The sequence below is a fragment of the Balaenoptera physalus genome (genome assembly GCF_965194825.1).
Source record: "Balaenoptera physalus genome assembly, chromosome: 7".
Taxonomy (NCBI): Eukaryota; Metazoa; Chordata; class Mammalia; order Artiodactyla; family Balaenopteridae; genus Balaenoptera; species Balaenoptera physalus.
In genome coordinates, this window is record NC_138886.1 from 108026905 (window position 1) to 108047658 (window position 20754).

Consider the following 20754-nt stretch of genomic DNA (forward strand, 5'->3'; position numbering starts at 1 on the left):
GGGGCACTGGAGGGTCTTACTCACGTGATAACTCCTGGCCCTGAATCTTCCCTTTCTTCATGTCAGCACCCTGAAAGTAAGAGACAGACACAGGCTAGGGTTACTCCTGGGGCAGCAGGAGGCCACGCCATCACACTTAGTCCAGGTGGGCTCTGCTGAGTTCTTTCTCTCGGAGGGAGTAGGATGGAAGAGGAGGAAGCTGGCTGGCTGTCCTGGGGGACGCTGCCAGAACGTGCCGTGGGGTTTGGAATGGTGCCTTGGGGGTCTGGGGAAGAGAGGACAGGTGCAGACATTGCTGAGGGTGGCCTGGTGGCGAGGGATGGACCCCTGATCTCTGGAGAGCCTGACAGGACCCTTCCAGAAGGGCTGCCCCACTCTCACCATCTGTGCCCCCAGGCTGGGCCCAGGATGCACCTCTGGGGCCTGTGGGGTCTGGTCAGATCTAGGGCGGGGCTGACCGTCCTCACTGCTTGCCCATCCTCTCGGGTTCTCTTTGGGGCCTTCAGAATACTTGGCCAACGGCTGCCTGAGCAGCCAGAAGGGCAAGGAAGGGCCGGAGGAGGCCGGACTGCCTGATTCTGAGGCAGCTACTTCCCCCAGCCTCGACCGGGCTCAGCCCACCACCCTGGGCCGGTGGGCAGCCTTAGTTTCCCTCTTTCTCTTCCTCCCCCTTCCCTCCCTTCTCCCCTCTGCTCAGTGTCTGTGGGATCATGAGGTGATCCCCGGGGGGTGGGTGCTAATTACTGTTTGTGCAGGACCGAGAGATGCTCAGATGAAAGGCACTGGAGCTGGGGCCCTGGTTTTGTGCCACAGCTCAGGGCCCCGGGGCCATGCCAGGGAGTCCTGCGGCCCCTAGGTGTGGGGTTTTATAGCCTTAATGATGGTGATTAGCGCGGCTCCCCAGTGATTCTGCCAACACCTAACTGTGCCCTGGCCACCTTTCCACTGAGCCCTTCTGGTGCAGCCCCTGCTCCTTCCCCTCGAGCGAGGTGCTCAGGGTGGAGATGGGGGGCGATGGGGATGGGGGAGCATGAGATTTCTTCTCAGTTCTCTGTGGAGATTCTCAGAGTCACCTGGGTGACCCAAACCCTAGTGTGGTTGACTTTTTACCAAATGTAAGCCCCTCCCCCCGTTCCACAGCCTTCCCCCCCACCATTCTCCCCTTTGGGCTGCAGCCTGCCCTCCGGCTGTTCTCACTTCGGGCCTTTTTGGCCAGGACGCCCCTCTCCCCCAGGCTCCTCCGTGTCCATCTAGGTTACCTTTGGTTGGAAGCGGGGGCGGGAGACTGCAGAAGGATGGACCCCCCCACTTTGAGCCCCCGTCCCTCTGTTTCCTTCACGCCCTTTGACATCCCTGCCCCTTCCCCCTCTCTGCTCAGGAGTATCCAGGAGCCCGTCAGACGCAGCAGAGCTCCCTCTGCCTGGCCTTCCCAGCACAGCCCCCTTCCCCTCAGTATCAGGCCAGGGTGTGGCCGGGGGGCACTGGGGCGCCAGGACGGGGCGGGGGGGCACGGAGGCCCCTCCCCTGGATACCCTTCTCTCCCAGGAGAGGCGGGGAGGGCCCTAGGCCTCGCAGCCACTCTCCCCAAATAGGGCTCTGGCCACCCTAGCAAGACTGAGAGATGGGGGATGGGGGCTGAGGCCAGGGAAGCCCAGCCCAGCCCTGCCCGGCCTCCTCTGCGCTCCCAGCCTCCCCCTCATTCCTTTCCAAGTCATCCCAGCCAGCGGTTTGTTTAAACAAAACAATAGCAACCTAAGCTGGCTGTTTCTTTTCAATTCCCCACAGGCTTGGGTCCCACCCAGAGTGATAAACAGGCCTCTCTCCTGGTGTGAGCGCAGGGAGGGGGTGAGGGTGCGGATGGGCCCTGGGCCTGTAAGGTCAGAGCAGTGTGGAAAGTCTGATCGGAGCCTTGATCAGGGTGGGGAGGCTCTCCGTCCCCTCCCTTTCACTCTGGGGAGTCTTTTCTCCCCGACTGGGGCCAGCTTGGCAAAGACACACGCAAACCCTTGGATTCGTCAGTAGAGCTGGCGGCCCTGCCTGCCCGCCTTCCCCTGCCCGCTGCCCCTGAGCTCAGCTGAGGCAGCTGCCGCCGGGCCCCAAGCAAAGGGCATTGATAGCCTTGAGAGCCTTTAGGGTCTCTCCGGAGCTTGTCCCATGGACAGGTGCTGGTCCTTGCTGGAAGGAAGAGCATGGAGGGAAGGCTCTGGGGAAGGACCAGGCCGTAGAAGGGCCCCCTGAGTGTGATCAGCACAGCTGGTATGTACTCGCATTGGGCTGAATATTGGCGAAGCTCCCTCTGGGCCATAAATCTTCCCTCCTTGGTCTGTCCTTGGGGGCCTAAAATTTCTACGACAGAATCAATACCTGGTGGGGGACTTAGGAAACTAAATCCAAAGGGTGAGAAAGTTGAGTCCCCAAGATCAGACGACTTGTCCAGAGCCTCACGAGCAGTGAGTGGGAGAATTCCAGAATGTTCCAGGAGGAGGGGGCCCCAGGCCCTTCGACCTTGGACCTGCAGTGCTGACCTGTGCCTCTTCTAGGACATCATGACAATCCCATCCCTCCTCTGGGAGGCGTTTTTGGGAAGACCATTATTAACGTACACAGATATTATCCAGAGGGCTGGGGCTGCTGTGGAAGTGGCCTACCTTTCCCCTCCCTCCATGTGAAAACGTGAGGTCTCCTAAAACATCTTCGTGGCTTGGAGTGTCACATGTAGCCTGAAGTCACCTTAGAAAACTGGAAACCTCTGGGGACGGGAGAGATTCAGGGACATTTTGAAGGCAAGAGGGGGAAATCTGTCGTTCAGAGCACTTCCCAGGGAGACTGGGCTGAGGGAAGTGCCCTGAGGGTGGCGATGAGCCCAGCATTTGCGGACCAGACCCCATAGCTGTCAAGTCTGAGCAGAGCAGAGCTTTAGCAGGAGAGCCTCAGGAGGGGAGGGGCTGCCTCACCTCCACGCCCTCCCTGGCCCCCAGGTACGCTGCTCCTCTTTAAGGTGGGCCCCGGGCACAGACAAAATTTCCTTTCCCTTACTATAGCTAAGACAGGTGGACATTTTCAAAAGGAACTTGTCTAAATGCTGATTTAAAAGAGGAAATAATGACTGAAATGACAAACGGCATAAAAGTGGTTGGATTTCTAATCCTCAAGACCACTGAGAAGCCCAGGATGGGTTTTTCAGGAATCGGGACAGAAGCACTGGAGGTGTTTGGTCAGTGTGCTTTGGGAGGATGTCCTGGACCCTTCTGAGACACAGGGACTGGGTGGCCTTGGGAAGGCAGCTCCTTTCCTTATCAGCATCCTCTGCAAATGGGGAGCCCGATACCCATCGCCCTCTTAGCAAGAAGAGGGGAGGAAGGGGCAGAAAATTGCTCAGTCGGACCATTAAATGCTCAGCATATAAGATAGTCTCTCCTCTTTCTTAGAAGTTGGTGCCCGATGTGTGCATGTGTGCGTACGTGTGAGCATCCGTGTGTGTACACGTGCATGTGTGTGTCCAGGGTTTCCTGGCATGGGAATTAGCACAAATCATTCTAATTGCAGAGAAGAATCTCAACTCTATGGACCCTTTGCAGGAACTTCCTGGTTTATAGAACATGAGATTTCTTTTCCAGCTCTCTGCCACCTCAAGAGCCCATTGCTGGCTTCCCTGGTGGTGCAGTGGTTAAGAATCTGCCTGCCAATGCAGGGGACACGGGTTCGAGCCCTGGTCCAGGAAGATCCCACATGCCGCGGAGCAACTAAGCCCGTGCGCCACAGCTACTGAGCCTGCGCTCCAGAGCCCGCGAGCCGCAACTACTGAGTCCGCGTGATGCAACTATGGAAGCCCATGCGCCTAGGGCCTGTGTTCTGCAGCAAGAGAAGCCACCGTAATGAGAAAAGCTCGTGCACCACAAGGAAGAGTAGCCCCCGCTCACCGCAACTAGAGAAAGCCCGCACGCAGCAACGAAGACGAACACAGCCAAAAATAAATAAAAATAAAATAAAAAAATTAGTATATATATAAAAAAGAACCCATTGGGTCTTGTTAAGCTAGTTTGGAACTGGCACATGAGATGCTTAAGAAAAGTTGAGGTTCAACGGAGAATCACAGCAACTCCATTCTTGGACCAGGGTGATGCAGACTGTCACACAGTCTGAGTGGCTTGTCTCAGGACAAGTAAAGAGCACAGTGCTGGAAGCTGGGAGCTGACCCCCACCCCCCATCCTACATTTGTAATGAGCTTTTAGGGTTTATTCTCCAGGGCACTGTCCAACCAATGGATCTCACAGCAGCCCTTGCGTGGGACGGGCAGAGATCAGTCTCCCCATCTGACTGGAGAGAAACCCAGAGAAGCTTCAGCTTCTCAAGGTCAGGGACTATATCCTCTCCATCTTTGTAGCCCTTAGGATGCTTTGCACATAGTAGGGGTAGTAGATGTTATCCATGCCCTGGTCCATCCCCTGGCTCACCGACTCCACTTTCAACCTGCTTCTCCTGGTCCCAGGGCCAGCACTGGCCTCCCGAGCTCACTTCACCCCCTGTGCATTAGGGCAGATGTGCTGGGGCGTTAATGTTCCCTGGCAACAGCTCTTAACCAATGGCTGATGGGAACTGGTGCGTTTAAGTGCTCCAGGTACCCCCAGTGGAACTTGTTTGCTCATGAACCTTCCTTGGGTGCCTTCCTTTTCCTGTCTTACCCACTGCCTTACTGGTGCTCTCTCATGTCCCCTTCAAAATAAATTACTTGTACTGATATCCTGGTCTCAAGCTCTGCTTCTGGGGGACCCCAAGCTAAGACAGTAAGGGTCCAATAAACATCTGTGGGATGAATGGAGAGATGAGTGAAGGCTTTGTCCAAGGTGTCCTAGGTAGCTGACTCTTGGTCCTGGCCTCTTCTGATGAGACCTCACTGCTGCTGTCTGGACCTGGATCTTTCTGCCCTCCCGGACGAGGCCCTAGAGTTCCCTGACAGAATTAGTCCCTGATATATTAAGCCCTTGGAAAACCACAAACAGGTGCGCCAGCTAGATGAAAGTCACCTTGATCTTTTGTTTCTTGTCCCCTTGGGGACAGCCAGAGAGCTACATTCCCTGAGAATGAAGTTTCCAGAGATGCCCCTACCCCAGGCTGGGGAACCCCTTAGGTAAGATTTGGAGTGTGAGGTCTGGAGGGCGGGGAAGGGGCCTGGCTCAACACTGGGCCCAGCTGGGAGGCTGGCCCAGTTTCCTCACTTCCCTTCAGTTACCTCCAGGCAACTGCCCGCCCACCTGGGCATACGTGAAGGCCCCAGGTACTCGGGCTTGCTGAGCCCTCGAGCAGAGGGTCAGCAGCACATTTCCTTGAGTGCTAGGGAGATGATTTAATCTCTTCATCCACCTCTTTCCATCTGGGCAGGAGGATGTAATCACTTCTCCTGCCTGGCTTCAAACCTCAGTCAGAGTGGGAAGTTTTACTTTTTGATCTCTGGGTGGGTGGGGTGGGGGGCATCAGGAGAGTCCTGAACTGGGAAGGTGAGATGCAGAAGGGTGTAGTGGAGATGAGGAAGAGCAGAGGGAGAAATGAGCAAAACAGCAAGCAAAACTCGGGGAAAAAATGGAAAAAAGGGGAAAATAGGACAGAGTTCCAGGCTCTCTGACACTGGCACCAAACGAGAAAGCTCCCTGCTGTTTTACACAGCTGCCTGCAAGCTGCCAAGTGGCAAAGGATCTAGGAAAAGGCACAAGATTGGAAAGTGCTATCCAGCAATCTGTGGATTCTACAATTCACTAGGGGTAAGTAAGTGGAAGGCACTGACAGCTCCTGGGCTCTGAGGTCTCCAGGGGCTGCGTCTGCCGGGCCGCCTAACACCCGCCTGGAGGGGACCCAGCCCCAGAGACTGTGCCTGCCCCAAGGGAAAGGCTGCGATCAATTAGTCCTATGGCCTGCTTTTTCGCCCTGGGGCTGGGAAAACGGGGGGGGCCGGCCACCAAGGCGGGTGGAGTGGAATCCGTGGGAAGTGCTGAGAAGGAGGCACAGACACGAGCCCTTCTGGGAGCCAAGTGCTTCCAGACTCCAGGGTGTAGGATGGCCAATGATTTTGTGCACCGGTTTCCCTCAAGAAGTGTCAACATCAAAGACCTGATAGTCTCCTCCTGGCACCTTCATGGGCGGTAGACTGCATGGCGTTTCCTAAAGATGGATTGCACCATCTTTAGAAAACGCCAATGGATGGCCAGCAGATTCTGGTATTTGGCACCAACTGGCACAGGACCGTTGGGTTTTGATTCCTAGTTTGGCTTCAGATCTGGAGTCAGTTACTTCCCTGGGTCTCCAGATGCCAAAATGGGTTGGGGTGAGGTGGGGTGTTGCTGGTCTGCTTCTTGGTGTAAGTAGTTACCCAGATGGGAGGAGCTTCACCACTCTCCACGACACTGAGTGAAGAGGCAAGATTTCCCAAGGCCAGGGTCAAGGTTGCTTGTGGTCTAACAAGTACAGGTTGTCTAAGCCCTTTGTTCCAGGCCATATGGAGGTGCGAGTGGTTCCCAAATAAGCCATCGTGTCTTGCACCTGTGTGTATGTGACAGTATCTAGCATAGAGTTAGCCCCGAGGCATGATGGCTGGGGAGATGGGTAGTTAAATGAATCAATTAATGAGAACCGCTGTGAAATCGAAAGTAAGAAATATGAATTAAGACACATTTTATGGTATTGAGGAGCTCATGGTCTAGTGGGGCAGATACATCAATAAAGAAATAACTGTATTATAGGTCTAAATAATTGCAGTCTATAGGAAATGCTGAAGGAGCAGAGAAGATGGAAATTGTAATTGCTTGGGGATAGTAATCAGGGAAAGCTACTGAAAGGAGGCTGTACTCGATCCGGGCTTTGAAGGGTATGTAGGAGTTTTCCAGTTTTCCAGTGGACAGGATAGGGAGAGGAGGGGCAGTTTACGTTGAGGAAACTGCATAAGCAATCTATAAATATGTCAACAAGGTGTGACAAGAACAGGTGGGTCTGGAAGAAGCTCAAATTGAGGCTGGAAATGTAGGCTGGGGTTAGGCTTGAATGGCAGGCAGTGCTTCTGATTTCTGAGAATTGCAGCCATCAGTAAATCAAAGTTTGGGCCCACAGACCCCAGGCAAGACTCTTTCTGTCTTCCAAATGCTCAGCAACTGTGTCCCAGGAGCGTCATCAAAGGGGTTTGGTCAGCTGCCTCTCCGGTCAAGAACAAATCTGGGTGGGGTCAGGCTTTGGGACACTGCCCATATGTGGCAGGTCAGAGCTGGATGGAGCCGAACCCTGCGACCATGGCCTCACTCAGAGCAGGCGCACCTGGGACCCCCGAACCCCAACCCATCCCTTTTACAAACCGTAACTTTTTCAGTTTTAGATCATTAAAGGACAGCATGTTCATTGTAGAAAAAATTTAAAACACAGAAGAAAATAACTGGAAAGAAAAAGAATGCCCTGGATCATTCTGCATAGAGATAGCTGCCCTGAAACACCAGGGCTCCCTTCTTTGCATCTGGGTCCCAAAGCTTCTCGTCACGCAAGTGCCAGCTTTGAGCCCCTGGTCCCTTCTGGGGTCTGCGTGCCGGACTCCCATCTGCTTGGGGAAACGTGCCTTAGTTACTCTCAGTCTCTGAAGCTCAGAGACTGGTATGGACCTCAGGAGATGGTGGACCCACCCCTCTTTGACCCTGGCCTGTCACAGGTCACCCATTCTCAGGACGTAGCATCTAGGTAGGGTTAGGAGGAGGGTAGGAAGGAAAAAAGGCATAAAGAACACAATGTATGGTCTTATTAAACCTGTCCCACTTAGAAATAGCCAAGAAATATTAAGATAGATTGAGAGCAAATATCATGAGGTGAGAGCTAAATATAATTATTATGCCTCAGTGTCAGCTTAGGCTAAAGACTGCCATTTCTAGACACACGGAACGAACGTCGAAGCTTTCAGGACCAACAACAGGTTGCTGGAATGGCTCATTTATCTGGAATTGGGTATTTTTCATAAGAACATTTCCCTGATCTCTTGGATCTTATAATTTTAGCTCCCCAACTCCTTTCATCTTAACTATTTTGGATAGCGATCTTATTAAAACACTAGTTCTCATGTTCTTCAACACACACACACACACACACACACACACACACACACACACACGGATAATACCTTATGTAATTTTAAACACCATTGTGGTTGTCACAGTGAGTAGCCAGTTTTGCACCCTATGACAGCACAAGACTGCAATGCTCAAAAACAAATACAAAGAACAGTCTTCCGCCTGCTCAAACCTCCTCAGGGTCCAATAATTTAATATTGACGCCGTGGTCAGTACATAAAGAAAGGGGAACCACCTCTTGCAGCGCACCTACAACGTGGCAGGCATTCCGCCAGCATCTTTACGCAAGTTAGATCACTCCGGTCCCCGCCTCGCAGCCCGTTTCCCGCTAAGGTGCGGTGACCCTCAGGAGACCCACCCCTGCCGCCAGCACCGCCATTGGGAAGATGAAGACCCTCGGTCCTGCTGAGGGAGCTGAGCTTCGTGGTCTGGTTTCTGGCGCTGCAAGAACCAGGGAAATGTTGCCATCTGGTTAAAAGCAGCCCCACTGGATCAGTGACTGAGCTGTTAACCCAGCCGTTCCAAAGGGCAACCTGGGCTTCAGTCCAATGTCATTACCAATTAGCTGCATGACTTTGAGAAAGACACTATTTCCCAGCGTCTCAGTTTCCGTACCTGTAAAGTGGCTGTGATAATGATACCTGCCCTGGTTTCCTCACAGACTCGTGAAGATGAAATTAGGAAATGGGATAGTCTGAAGTCCCACGGTGCCATCTGAGGGTAAGGGTCATGACGGTTCCCTTCCCCGGGCTCAGCGAGGAAAGAGAGGGGTGAAGCCGCTGCTGGCCAGGCTAGGGGGAGACACTGCCCCCAGCCTCTGTCTGTCCGCCCTCAGAACCCATCCCACGAGCTGTGACGGGCCCAGGAAGCCTCCTGGCAGGGTCAACCTCATGAGGCTAATGGCTGTGCCATGGGCTCGGCAGTTACTCAGCTGTAAACGTGGGGCCCTTCCTGCTGGGCCTGCACTCACCCAGGGTGCGCAGAACGCGTGGCACATAATGTTTATTAATACGCTTTGATGAGGGGCGTTAGTATCTCCGAATGGCACCATCTGAGCCCGCCTCCTTCCTTCTCTTGCTCGCTCTCTCCCCCATCCCATGGAGACACACAGCCACTCAGACAGAGACGAGGGCCCCCAGAGGAGGGACAGGAGGCAGAGCTGTCCCAGGAGGCAGGGGCTGGGATGGGGGTCGAGCCACAGGGGTCAGACAGAGGATCCAGGGTGAGGGAGGAAGTAGCATGCTGCTGGCTCGGCTGTCGGGTGGGAAACTGGCCAGAAAGTGCTTGGTGATGGGAGCACGGGAAGCAAAACAGTGGCAAGACTTTTCCAAAACTGGTGGGAAGGCGCGGGAGCGGCGCGGGGTGGGGTGAGACAGGAGAAGCTGGAGCTGGGGAGGGGCTGAGCCCTGGATGGGAGCAGGAGGGAGAGCCACTAGAGGTCTGCGGGTCCCTCGAGGGCAGGGCGGGGCTGAGAAGGGGGGGACGGGGGTGGGGGAGGGGTGAGAGCCAGGGGAGGGGAAACGGTGAGTCACGCTCACTCAGGCTCACACGCGCTCACAGCCACACACGTCCACACACTCCCAGCACCCCCCATGTATGCACACACGCTCACACACACAACACGTGCACTCACGTGCACGCTCAGATACATGATCACACACCCCTCAACTCACACATGCCCTCACACGCTCACATAGATACGTGTCCACAGTCACGCACACGCTCACGCACAGCCTCCACGCGCTCACACACGCTCACTACACACACAACACGCTTAGTCAATGTACACTCACATACACCCCTCCACCTACACACAGATGCACACATGCCCACACACACTCACACATGTTCACATATACACGGTCACACACACAGAGCCCTCCACCTCGCACACTTATGCAACGCACATATACACACAACACACTTACAGACACGCTCACACACGTGCTCACATGTACACACACATGCTCATACAACACGTACTCACATACACATACATACCCATGCTCACGCTCTCACGCACATACACTCAATACGCGTCCACATACACTCACGTATGCATGCTTGCACAGGCGCTCATATACACACGTGCTCACACGTGCTCCCTCTCCCAGGCAGCTTTTCATTGCTGGGTATGTCAGGGGTGGAGCATGAAGGGGGCAGCAGGCTGCAGGGCGCTGGGGAAGGGGGCCGGGCAAGGCTAAAGCGTGGACCGTGGGATTAGGAGAAGTGGGTGTGGGAATCTCCAGGCAGAAGACCAGGACAAAGAGATGACTGAGTAGGACTGAGGGCTGTGAGTAAGAACTGAGCTGTTCTCTGTCACCCTCCGGAGTGTGAGCGCCAAAGGGGTGGGGATGCAGGAAGGAAGGGGAGCCCTGGCAGGAGAGGAGGTCAGCTAGGAGTGGAGGCGTCCCTGTCCCTGCCCTCCTGCCCTCCTGCCTCTCCTGTGGTAGGACGCTGCAGGCTGACCTGCCCCCTCTCCCTAGAGCTGAGAGCAATTAGGAAACACTGCCCGTTAATCCCCAAAACAAACAGGGCTTGAGAGACTGCAGTCCAGCCAGAGGGGAGGGAGTTGCAGGGCTGCCTCCTCAGGCCCACTCTTATCGCCTTGCATCTCTCATCTCCAGCATCTAGTCTTTCTGGCTGGGTGGCTGCAACCCCAGAAGAGACCAGGAGGAACTGGGGAGGACCAATAAACTGGGAGGAGGTGATCTGCCGAGATCTTTGCTCCCCAACTCCAGCTGGACAGAGGGGGCCCAGCAGCCCCCTAGCCCCTCCCTGGCCTGGGGAGTAGTACCCCAGGGTTTGTGAGTGGTCAGGGAGTGCTGGCATCTGGAATGATCCCAGGGTGCTTGTGAGAGCTACATGGGGGCGCCCCCAGGTTCACAGGGTAGGGACCACCTTCACCGACGGCCAAGGAGGCTTCTCAGGGTGCCTGGCTCAGCAGTCTCCTCTGGATCCTGGCCCTCCTGGTCCTTCCATCTCCTCTCTTTTTGCCTAAGCCTCCCCCCACCCCTCCCGTACCATCCTGCCCTCTACCGCCCACCAGGAAATGGCCAACTGTCTCTGGGCTACTCTGTCCTCCCCGTGTACCATCTATGGGATGCTGGCTGTCCTAGAGAATCCAGGCCCCAGAGGCTGGCGGGTCCTCAGTCAGGCTCCTGGGCTCTGTCCTCGGCTTTGTCTCCCTCCTTTGCCCTACTTTTTGTTCCATACTTGGCTCCAAGGCAGAATCTGTACTTTGGGGCCTCTCCCTGCTTCCCCACCAAAAGGGCCCAGGCCTGGGGCAGCCTTGTGAAAAGGAATGAAGGAAGGGAGGAAAGAAGGAAGGAAGGAGCGAGGGACTTTCTGGAAGGAAGCTTGGGGATCAGGACTTTTGAGCAAGAAAATATGCTGGCAAGATCTGGAGGCTCCGTGAAGCCCCGTGCTCCTTAGAAAGGGTGATAATAAGCAGAAACAGACCTAAGTCTCATTCAAATCACATCTTGCTCTTCTCGGAGGGACTGACAGTGAACTTGGCCCCAGTCTCTAGCCCCCTGCTACTCAAAGCGGCAGCAGCATCACATGAGAACTTGTTAGAAATGCAAATCTTGGGTTCCACCTCAGACATAATGTGAATCAGGATCTTTCTTTTAACAAGAACTTGCGGTCATCCGCATGCACCCTAAAGTCTGAGAAGCACTGCGGCAGCGTCGTGCTCTCAGGGCCCTGGGGTCTCTGGACTGGGCGGGGGACTCCTCATCAGAACTGTGGTGGCAGCAACGGCGGGAGCCACCTGAGCTCTTGTCCCCGACTGTCCCATTTCAGGTCTCTCCCAGGCTCAGGAGCCCCCGTGGGATCACCCTTCCCTGGGCAGCACCTGGCTGACCTTTAGGTGCTGCGGTGGCCCCAGCTCTCGAGTCAGATTATTATTCAGACTCCTGGGCGGTCGCAGGAGGTGGGGAGGGCTTGGGGCCCCGGCCGGGACCGGGAGACATGAGGCCTGGTGTGCACCCTTCTTCCCTGCACCCCTGCTTGGAGCCACGACAAGCAGGCCCGGTCAGTGAGTCTTGGTGTCACTCACTTTTCTGAGCCTTTGAGTCTCTGGCCTTAGGCAAGGCAGCCCCTCCTGCTGGAGGGGGGCCCGTGTAGCCACGTCTGGGTGCACTTTTTGCTGGGTGTTCTACGGGGTGTTGGATACACACCCACTGGTGCTTCCTTCCCCCCATCATGCTCCCCACTCCCGACTCTATTTGAGGAGGGGGAATGTTGATTCCCCAGGTGTTTATTTACTTATTATTATTATTTTTTGGCCGCTCCGTACGGCTTGTGGGATCTCAGTTCCCCAACCAGGGCTTGAACCCCCTGGACCCTTGGCAGTGCACGGAGGGAGAGCACGGAGTCCTAAGCACAGGAGCGCCAGGGTAGTCCCTCCCCAGGTGTTTAGAAATCTCTGGGGAAGGAGGAGGCAAGAGAGCCTTGCTCTTTCTTGCAGCCTGAGGACCAGAGGAGGGTGTGTGAGACGGCGCAGGTGGCAGGTCGGGGTCTGCTCTGGGGGGCGGTGGGGGGGAAAAAAATCTGGTCCCAGCAGGAGGGCTGCAGTCACATGCTTCCCTCAGCTTTCTTTCTTCACAGATGCCCATGCAAACTTGCCATCCCCGACCAGCTGCCAGGCTGCCCTCGTCTTCCTTGGCCACACCATGGGTGGAGCGGTGGGCCTTCGTGCCCCTGCCTGCCTGTGTCAAGGCCAAGGGAACGGTGAACGTGGCCCACTGGGGCAGAGCAGTTGTCAGCCGGGACCAGGGCTTGCTCTCATTCTGTTGTGTCACCTTTTACAGTGCCCGGCAGGCAGATGCCAATCTGGGGAGCTTGGCAATCACAGTGAAAAAACAACAGAGACTGAGGTCAGTAAACTCCACTCCACCCTGGCCTCACATCTGGTCCCATCCGTCTCTGGAATGCTTGGAAACTGACATAATCCCAGGGAGAGGAAGGGGGATCTACGGCCCTCTCTGGCAAGGCCAAGTGAATTGGGTCACTACGCTGCCCCTTCAGTGGGTGTCACCTGTTTAGGGTCACTCAGCTGAGCCCCAGAGGCCAGTGGGGAGGTTTGTGCAGAGGACCCTGGCTGCCTCTGGAAGCGGCACCCACCCTCCTCCCCGGCAGGTGGAGAGCTGGGCTCGGGCAGCTGTGGTGCTTGGCTGCCGGCCCGATCGGGATCATCATCGGTCTCAAAGTGTGTTGAAATGGGTCTTTGCACAACCTTGAGGAGGGCCCAGCAATTCCAGGTGACAGTGCCCAGGGCTATGAGGAGATGGGAGGAAAGGGGACGAGGTGACAGCAGAGAACAAGCCCAAAGTGGGGTTAAGGGGCTTTCACAGCTGCTGACTCCCGAGGCTTCTGGGGCTGGGGCTCAGCTTGCCTCCTTCCAGCCCTAACCCATGTGGCTGGACCTCAGAGGCCTTCCACCCTGGGAGTCTGGGGTTCTGGGATGACAGGCCAATCCCTAGGCTATGCCACAGGGAGCCAAGACAAACTTCTCCCCGGAACTTTTCTTCGCTGTGAGCAGTTAATTGCCCTGGCATCCGAGGCTGCAGTGCATGAGCAAGGGGCCTTTAACGAAAGCAAACGACAGCTGATCAATCTGCCAGCTCCAGCTCCGCTCCTCTCCGTGGGGTCTGGCCACGCTCCGTTCAGCCTCGACGGCCTGCACCAGCGGGGTGGGCTCCAACCTATTACCATTGGCGCTTCCAGCCCTAATGGGGGAGAGGGTGAGCCCCCGCGCCTCCTCTGCCCTACTGAACCAGCTGTCCTGTCCTGCGTGAGGGGCTGGCCCTGGAGGAGAAGGCTTGGCTGGATGCCATCCCTGGGTGACCCCCTCAGGAAGGGGGCAGATAGCTGCTCAGTGGGATTTGTGTGAAGGGATAATATTTAGGAAGTAAGTGGGGGCGCGGTCTAGACAACGGGGATGGTTTTTCAGTTACTTGCAGATTGTGGCTTTGAGAAAGCGGTCAGGCCATCAGATCGTTCGTGCTGTGGGAGAAGGCAGAGAAGAATTGGGGCTAGGGGAAAGTCCCTCTTTCTACCCCAATTCACCCGCCCTGGCTCCTGGCTAATGCCAACGTAGCCCACACTGAGTACCTGCTAGGTGCCAAGTGCTGTGCCCATGAGAGGGTGGCATGCAGGCTGGCAGGGACACGAGAGTAAAGAGGTCAATTACAGGGGAGATGAGTGCTAAGAAGAGGATTTACAGAGGGCCTAGTCTGGGGCGGGGAGGGCTTCCTGGAAGAAGCACGAATCGGCTCTCCACCTGACAGTGGTGCTTGGCGGGGAAGGGGAGGCCCATATTTCTGGACCCCAGCTGCCAGGCCAGGGCCCTTCCAGCGCCTCCTCACCCCCAAGGAGCCCCAGGCCCTTTTCACCTACTCCTTGAAATGCTTGACCCTCCCCTTGGGCTGCTTGGTGGCTGGGGGAGGGAGGATTGAGGATGAAGGAGCAGGAAAGGGCGTGGAGGCAACTGACCTTGTCCAGGGGCAGGACCCCCTGCTGGGAAGCAGAAGCAGAGCTCCCTTTGGGGGAGAAACCCCCTCAGGATCTACAGCAATAAAAAAGGGGCCCCTGAGCTCTCTTTCGCTGCAGCCTCTAATGATGGGGTTGGGGTATAATGAATATCTGTGTGCTCGTAAAACAGACTAATGACTGCCTTCATTTAATGGACCCCTTTTATCCTTACTCATTCCCAAACCAGAAGGGACCGTCCTGGGGGCTGAGGTCTGGAGACTCGTGGTAGCCACAGCCCCCAGCTGTTTGGGTTGCGGGCCCACTGGTTACTGAGCCTGAGGCCCCTCGGAGGCTGCCTTTTCCTCCTCCATCCCTTATCTGGTTGAAACCGCACCCCACCCCCCAGGAGTCTAGGGAGATGCCTGACAGTGACCAGCCTTAGGAAGTGGGCAGGGGATGCGGAGGGAGGAAGCATATACACCCCGATTCCTATGGACAGTGTCGACACTTGTAACACGTGGCTGCAGAGAAGAAGCATCTAGCAGCCGCTGGCTGTACCACGCCCCCTTCCTCTGCCCCACACCGATGCCAATAGGAGCTCACAAATCATCCCAGTGTCAACGCCTTCACTTGAGAAGAGCTAGACTCCAGGAGGGAGGGGCTTGCCTGCTGATTCACCAGCAACACCTGTGTTTCGCTTGGGAGGTCTCCCTGCTCGGGACTAGCCAAGCCTGACCCTGTTTGGCTTCCTGGAGCTTGGTGAGATCACAGCCCTGGGTGTTGTGGCTGCAGGCTAGTGTGACCTGCCATGCAGGGAATATTTTTAAAGAGAGACTTGCCCCTGCGTTCCCAGGATTAGCTCACTGAGAGACTCAAGTTGTTCTTTGAGTCCCGCCCCGACCTCATATGATTGTAGAAAGCTGTCAGGGGAACATGAGTTCACTTGGGATAAAATGGGTAGTGGAAGTAAACAATCCAATACACTTGTCATGGACAAGCCCCTGGTGGTGGCCAGGGGACCTTGGGTGGCTGGTAGCATCTGAGGCAGGTGGGATGGGCAGAATCAGAGTCCCCACACCCTGGAGGATGGAGAGACAGGCCAATTTTCTTTCCCTAGAGTTCCGGAACTGCCTAACTATGGTCTTTCGGTCAGAAACTGGAGAGGAGCCACAGGCCATCATGACAAGGTCTGCCAGTGGCAAGAAACTCTAATGAGTCAGCCTGCAGCCTCAGTGTTCCCATCTGGGCGCTGGCCCAGCCCTGCCTCCAGGCCATTTGCAGATAATTGGGGTCAGAGGAGGGCAGAGGATGCCAGGAATGTAGGTTCCTGGGCCCCTGACCAACCTCCCATTTTCAGTGCCCTCGCCTTGGAGACAGTCGCCCCCTGACAACGCAGGGCAGAAAAAGCATCTCCCACCCCATACTTGGCCTCTCAGCAGGGGGCACCGTGGTAGGAAAGGCACCTTTAGAAAGGCTCAGAGAGCAAACAGGTGAGGTGAGTCACTCGGAGGTGGTGTCGTGGTTATTAGGCAATAACAACCACCGTCCAATACGCGTGTCGGCCGCTCTCCTCTCTTGAGGCCTATCAGGCACTTTCATGCCATGGTATCATTTAACCCTCCTTCCCAAGGAGGCAGAAAGGACAAGACTTATCATCCCCAATTTGCAGGTGGTGAACACAAGCTCCCAAGAGGTTAAGTGACTTGCCCGAGGTTATAGTTCCAATCGGCTGCAGATCTGGGAACGGAATCCAGGTGTCCTGGTCCATGATCTAAGCCTCCTGACTCATAGTCCAAGGTTACTTTGCCCATACCTCATAACAAAGGGGGCTGTGTTCAGGAAATCAGTTCTAGAGGGAAGAGATGATTTCTTTCCACTTTGCCAGAATTTCTTGGGTGACCCTGAATATGCTCAGATTGGGCTGAAGGGCTAGTCTACATCTTCCTAAATCTCTCCTGGGTCACGCCCAGGCCTGGGGGCAGGAAACTTTTTGGACAGGAGCAGGTCACTTTTGCCAGTGTCCTCCCGACTTAGGGGACCCTGAGCGCCACTGTGAGGCCACTGAGAGGGGCGTGAGCTGTGATGAGTCAACAGTTCACTAGCCTTAGGTTCTGCAGAGGCATCGGCAACCTGATGCGGAGGTGGGACCTGGAAGAACGAGGGGTGGCCAGGTGAACTGGGGAGGGTCTGGAGCCCTGTGGCTGGAGGATTTACCAGTGCGATGCTGAGAGCTCTCCTCAGGCCCTTGGCCTGACTAATAAGAGTTGAGTTTCCCTGTGAGCTTGGCGCTGTAGTTTCTGTCTCAATGCCCTCCTCTGCTTCTCCTTATCTTTCCAGTCTAGTTCCCACTTCTTTTCCACTATGAAGCCTTCCTCAAGTGCTCTCTCCTAGTGCTTCCCTTCTGTAGTACAGAACCATCCCCCACCCCCACCCCCCACCCCGACCCCAGGCTAGACCTACAGCTGTTTGCTCTTCTGCATCTCCTCTGGCCCTGAGCTCTTCCAGAGCATCTTGTCTTGGCCCCCTGCTGCTCTGTCTCCTGCTCCTGTGGCAGAGGTACATACCCGGGCCTGGAGGGGAGGGACTGACACACACCCAGCACGGGCCTGGTCCAGGCATTCCACATTCATCAGTGCACTTGATCATCCCAATGACCCTTCAAGGCAGGAAACAGGCTGGGGGAGATCAGCCACTTGTTCAGGTCATTAGGTGGCAGAAGTGGGATTAAACCCAGATATTACTGATTTCAGACGTGATTCTCTTCACCCAGTTCAATGCTGTCTCTCAAATGCTTGCTTAGAAGAATGTGGGAGAAAGTGACAAAATGGATTATATGTCTATGGGACTGAGTCAAGATGCTGTCCCCTGGCTTGAAAAATGAACCCAACCTGTGGCAGAAGAAGCATTTATATTTCACTAGATTCAGTTCGCTTGTTTGCTTCCTTCTTTTTTCCCAGGAAACATTTTTGTTGCAGTGATCTGTGAAAGGGCCTCAGGGCCATCCCTGTTAGATGTGTCCCTCACCCCCTGCCAATGGAAGGAGCTGGGCCATATCTCTGTGAATCCAGGAGCCCAGGTGTGAAAGCCACCATGGGGGATGGAGAGAGGCCTGGTCACAAGGGCTGATCCATTTGGGGACAGGTTGGGCTCTTCAGGTCTGGAAAACCACCAGATGCCGTATCTGTGGTCCCTGACTGTAGGGTCTGTGATTCTGTTCTCTGGCCTTTATGGAGCAGGGTGGGGGAGAGTGTCAGTCTCCCAGATTAGGAGTAGCTGGTCAGCTCTCGACCACAGGATTTCCCTTGCTTTCCTCCCCTTCTCTCTTATTGCAGCCTCTTCCTCCTCCGTTCTCTCTTCTCTCCAGTCTCTTCCTCTTCACCCCTCTCTTCTGCCCTCTTCTCCGCTTTCTCCTCCTCTCCTTCCTACATGGACCTCAGCCTTCTATCAGGAAACCAATCTCTTCATATTGGCTCCCCTAGTCTACCTCCTCCTGATAGGCACTATCCATCGAATACAACATTCTGTGATGATGGAAATGTTCTAGATCCGTGTTGTCTTATATAGTAGCTGCTAGCCACATGTGGCTATTGAACACTTCAAATGCGGCTTGTGCTGCTGAGGAACTAAATTTTTAAACATTAAAAATTTTTTTAATTAATTTTAATTTTAATTGGCACCTGTGGCTGGTAGCTACTGAGCTGGACATCAGAGCTCTAAATGATACGTAGTGCTGGACCCCCTGGAGGTGCCCCTCCTTGTCCAGGCCCTGCCTCTCCCCCAAACCTCTGTGGGACCCAGCTTCCCTCCTGTGCTCAGCTTCCTGATCTGCGACCTGTGAGAGGCCACGGAGTTCTGGGCTTGGAGCTGGATGACCCTGGGCATTGGATCTGGGAGCCTCAGTGGACTCTTCTGTCAAATAATGAAAATAATTTCTTGAGGAAGGTGCCCTAGTCTCAAGGTTTCCTTCCAACTCTTAGTTCAGTGCTTCTCTGGGCCGGAGCCTGCTATGATCAGATCTGGGCGAGTCAGTGTGAACAGCAGGGCAGGCACTGTGTGTGTGTGTGTGTGTGTGTGTGTGTGCGCACATGTATGTGAGTCACCTATGCATGTATGTGTGCATGCATGCACAAAGCTGTGTGTGTGTGGCGGAGGGTTGAGGCGCAGCAGTGAGACCCTGGGGATCCCGCCTAACTGAACAGCCTGAGACTAGGAAAGGGGTTGAAGGCTGCTTAGATGGGGAAGGTTGTGGTCTGACTCTACTTCTGCTGGGCATCTGCCCAATCCTCAGCCCAGACTGTTCCAGTGATGCCCCAGACTTCCTCTTTTGCCATAAAAGTATCCCAGAAAGCCTCTCCACAGAGGCCCCAGGGGTTTTCTCAGGGAATGTGTGAGTTTGTGAGCAGGAGCCCCAGGCTGCGTGCGGTCTCCCACAGAGCCTGGCATTGGAGGGGATGTGTGTCCCAGCCTGGGGGGGAGGGGAGGGGTTTCGCCTGGACCCAGGCCCTGGCTTATTCAATGCTTAGACTCTTAGTCAATTCCAACAACTTGGACGGATGCGCGCGCACACACACACACACACACACACACACACACACACACACACGTGCACACACTGCGTAGGGAGGTGTGGAAGGGAAATAAATTAGCCTTTGCTGCTTTGCCCTCCCTCCAAGCATCTGCCACCGCAGATCCCCCCCACATTTGGAGATAAGGGGGGATCCCCCGAGAGAGGGTGTTCTTAAGCTTCTTGGGTGAGATGGAGGCTCCAAGCCTATAAGATGGGAGGGACCACTGAGAGGAGCCCTCTGGGGGCAGGGAGAGAAGCCCACCAGCCAGTAAGTGATGGGACATGGTCAGGGTGTGGAGAGAATGGGATGCCTTCTCTTCTGCCCTAGAAGGTGCCCAAGCCTCAGGGATCCTGGGTCACAGAACCACCCTGGCGGAGAGTTGCATCAGGGAGAAACTGCATGCTAGATGCCTTGGAGGAGAGGGCACTGAGGGCTTGAGATCCTAATTTTCCAGCCTTCGGGTGCTTAGGGTCAAACCCTCAGCCTCCACCAATGCCCCACCCCCTCTCCAACTGCACACAGATGGAGGGGGTCGCTGGGGGTGAGTGAAGAAAGCGGGGGTGTGTGTGGATCAGAGGTAACCGGACTTTTATCAGGCCCGAGTTGGGCAGGTGGGTGGGAACAGCATCAGGTAGTCCTGGAGTTCCCCACAAGCAAGGGCTTTCCGGGAAAAGAGCCCTTCCTGCTGGGAAGCCACGAGGCTCTGACTGCAGACCAGGCCTCTCTCTCTGCCGTCACTGTACACGCAGGAGCGCTCACAGCAAGTGAGCCGCTTAGCAGCAGACCTGCCTGGAGGCAGGGAGCTGGACCAGATGACCCGCTGGGTCCCTTCGAACTCTGGAATTCCACACAGGGGACCCACCACACCCATGCCTCTTGGCTGTGTGGACCCACACTAGTCCACAGAGAGTCTGGGGCGGGGGGAGCCGCTCTTGGGACTAGGGAAAGGACAGTCTGAGGTGTGGGTACAGAAAGGGGTATCCCACAGAGCTCTGCTGGAGTTTCTGAATTTGCTCTGGTGCTTTCACTTCCCTGGAAGGAGAATGGGGATAGCTGAAAAGGTCTGAAAATTGCTTCTTGGTTATGCACGGTTTTGGCAGGAAAGCTGAGGGGTGTTCTTCCTTTATCATAGCTGGCAGCCCGGACTTCCCACAACGCAGTGAAGGGGAGCCTGAGGACTGGCTGGCCGGTACCTCCCTCACACGTCTCTTGGGCCTCTGTGTAGCTCTTCTTCCTTCAGATCTGCGGGCAAGAGGTCCCTTCTCTGTCATGTCAGCCCTAGAAGCACAGCTGCCTTCCCAGGCTCATGACCTCCACTGACCCTGCTTGAACTGAGAGCCACGCCTGCCCCAGCCCCTGCCTCTCCCCACCTCCTCCCTCCCCGGACAGGGGAGTCCCCATCCAGGGCCTGGCCCCCAGACACAGCACACGGATCAACTCTCTGAGATGGTCGCCATTTGCCTGTCTGGACATTGCCTTTCCCTCCCTTCGTTTGAGCAGATTCCCCGTGTAGGTGGGTAGCTGCCGACAGCCGTGGAAGCAGAGATGAGCCGCGGATGATGAGATCTGAAGGGAGTTCAGAGACCCCTTAGCGAGGTCTACCCTCTACCTTTTA

At 55.4% G+C, this 20754-nt stretch overlaps 1 protein-coding gene across 11 annotated transcripts in view; it reads right to left on the reverse strand.

Annotated features, from left to right (window-relative positions):
* PEBP4 (phosphatidylethanolamine binding protein 4) overlaps nt 1–20754 on the reverse strand; it is a 265326-nt gene that overhangs the window by 13850 nt on the left and 230722 nt on the right. For all 11 annotated transcript variants that reach the window (XM_082470757.1, XM_082470756.1, XM_082470753.1 and 8 more), the window contains one exon: nt 25–70. In XM_082470757.1, coding sequence (XP_082326883.1) covers nt 25–70 — 46 coding nt within the window. The remainder of the gene's footprint in view (nt 1–24; nt 71–20754) is intronic.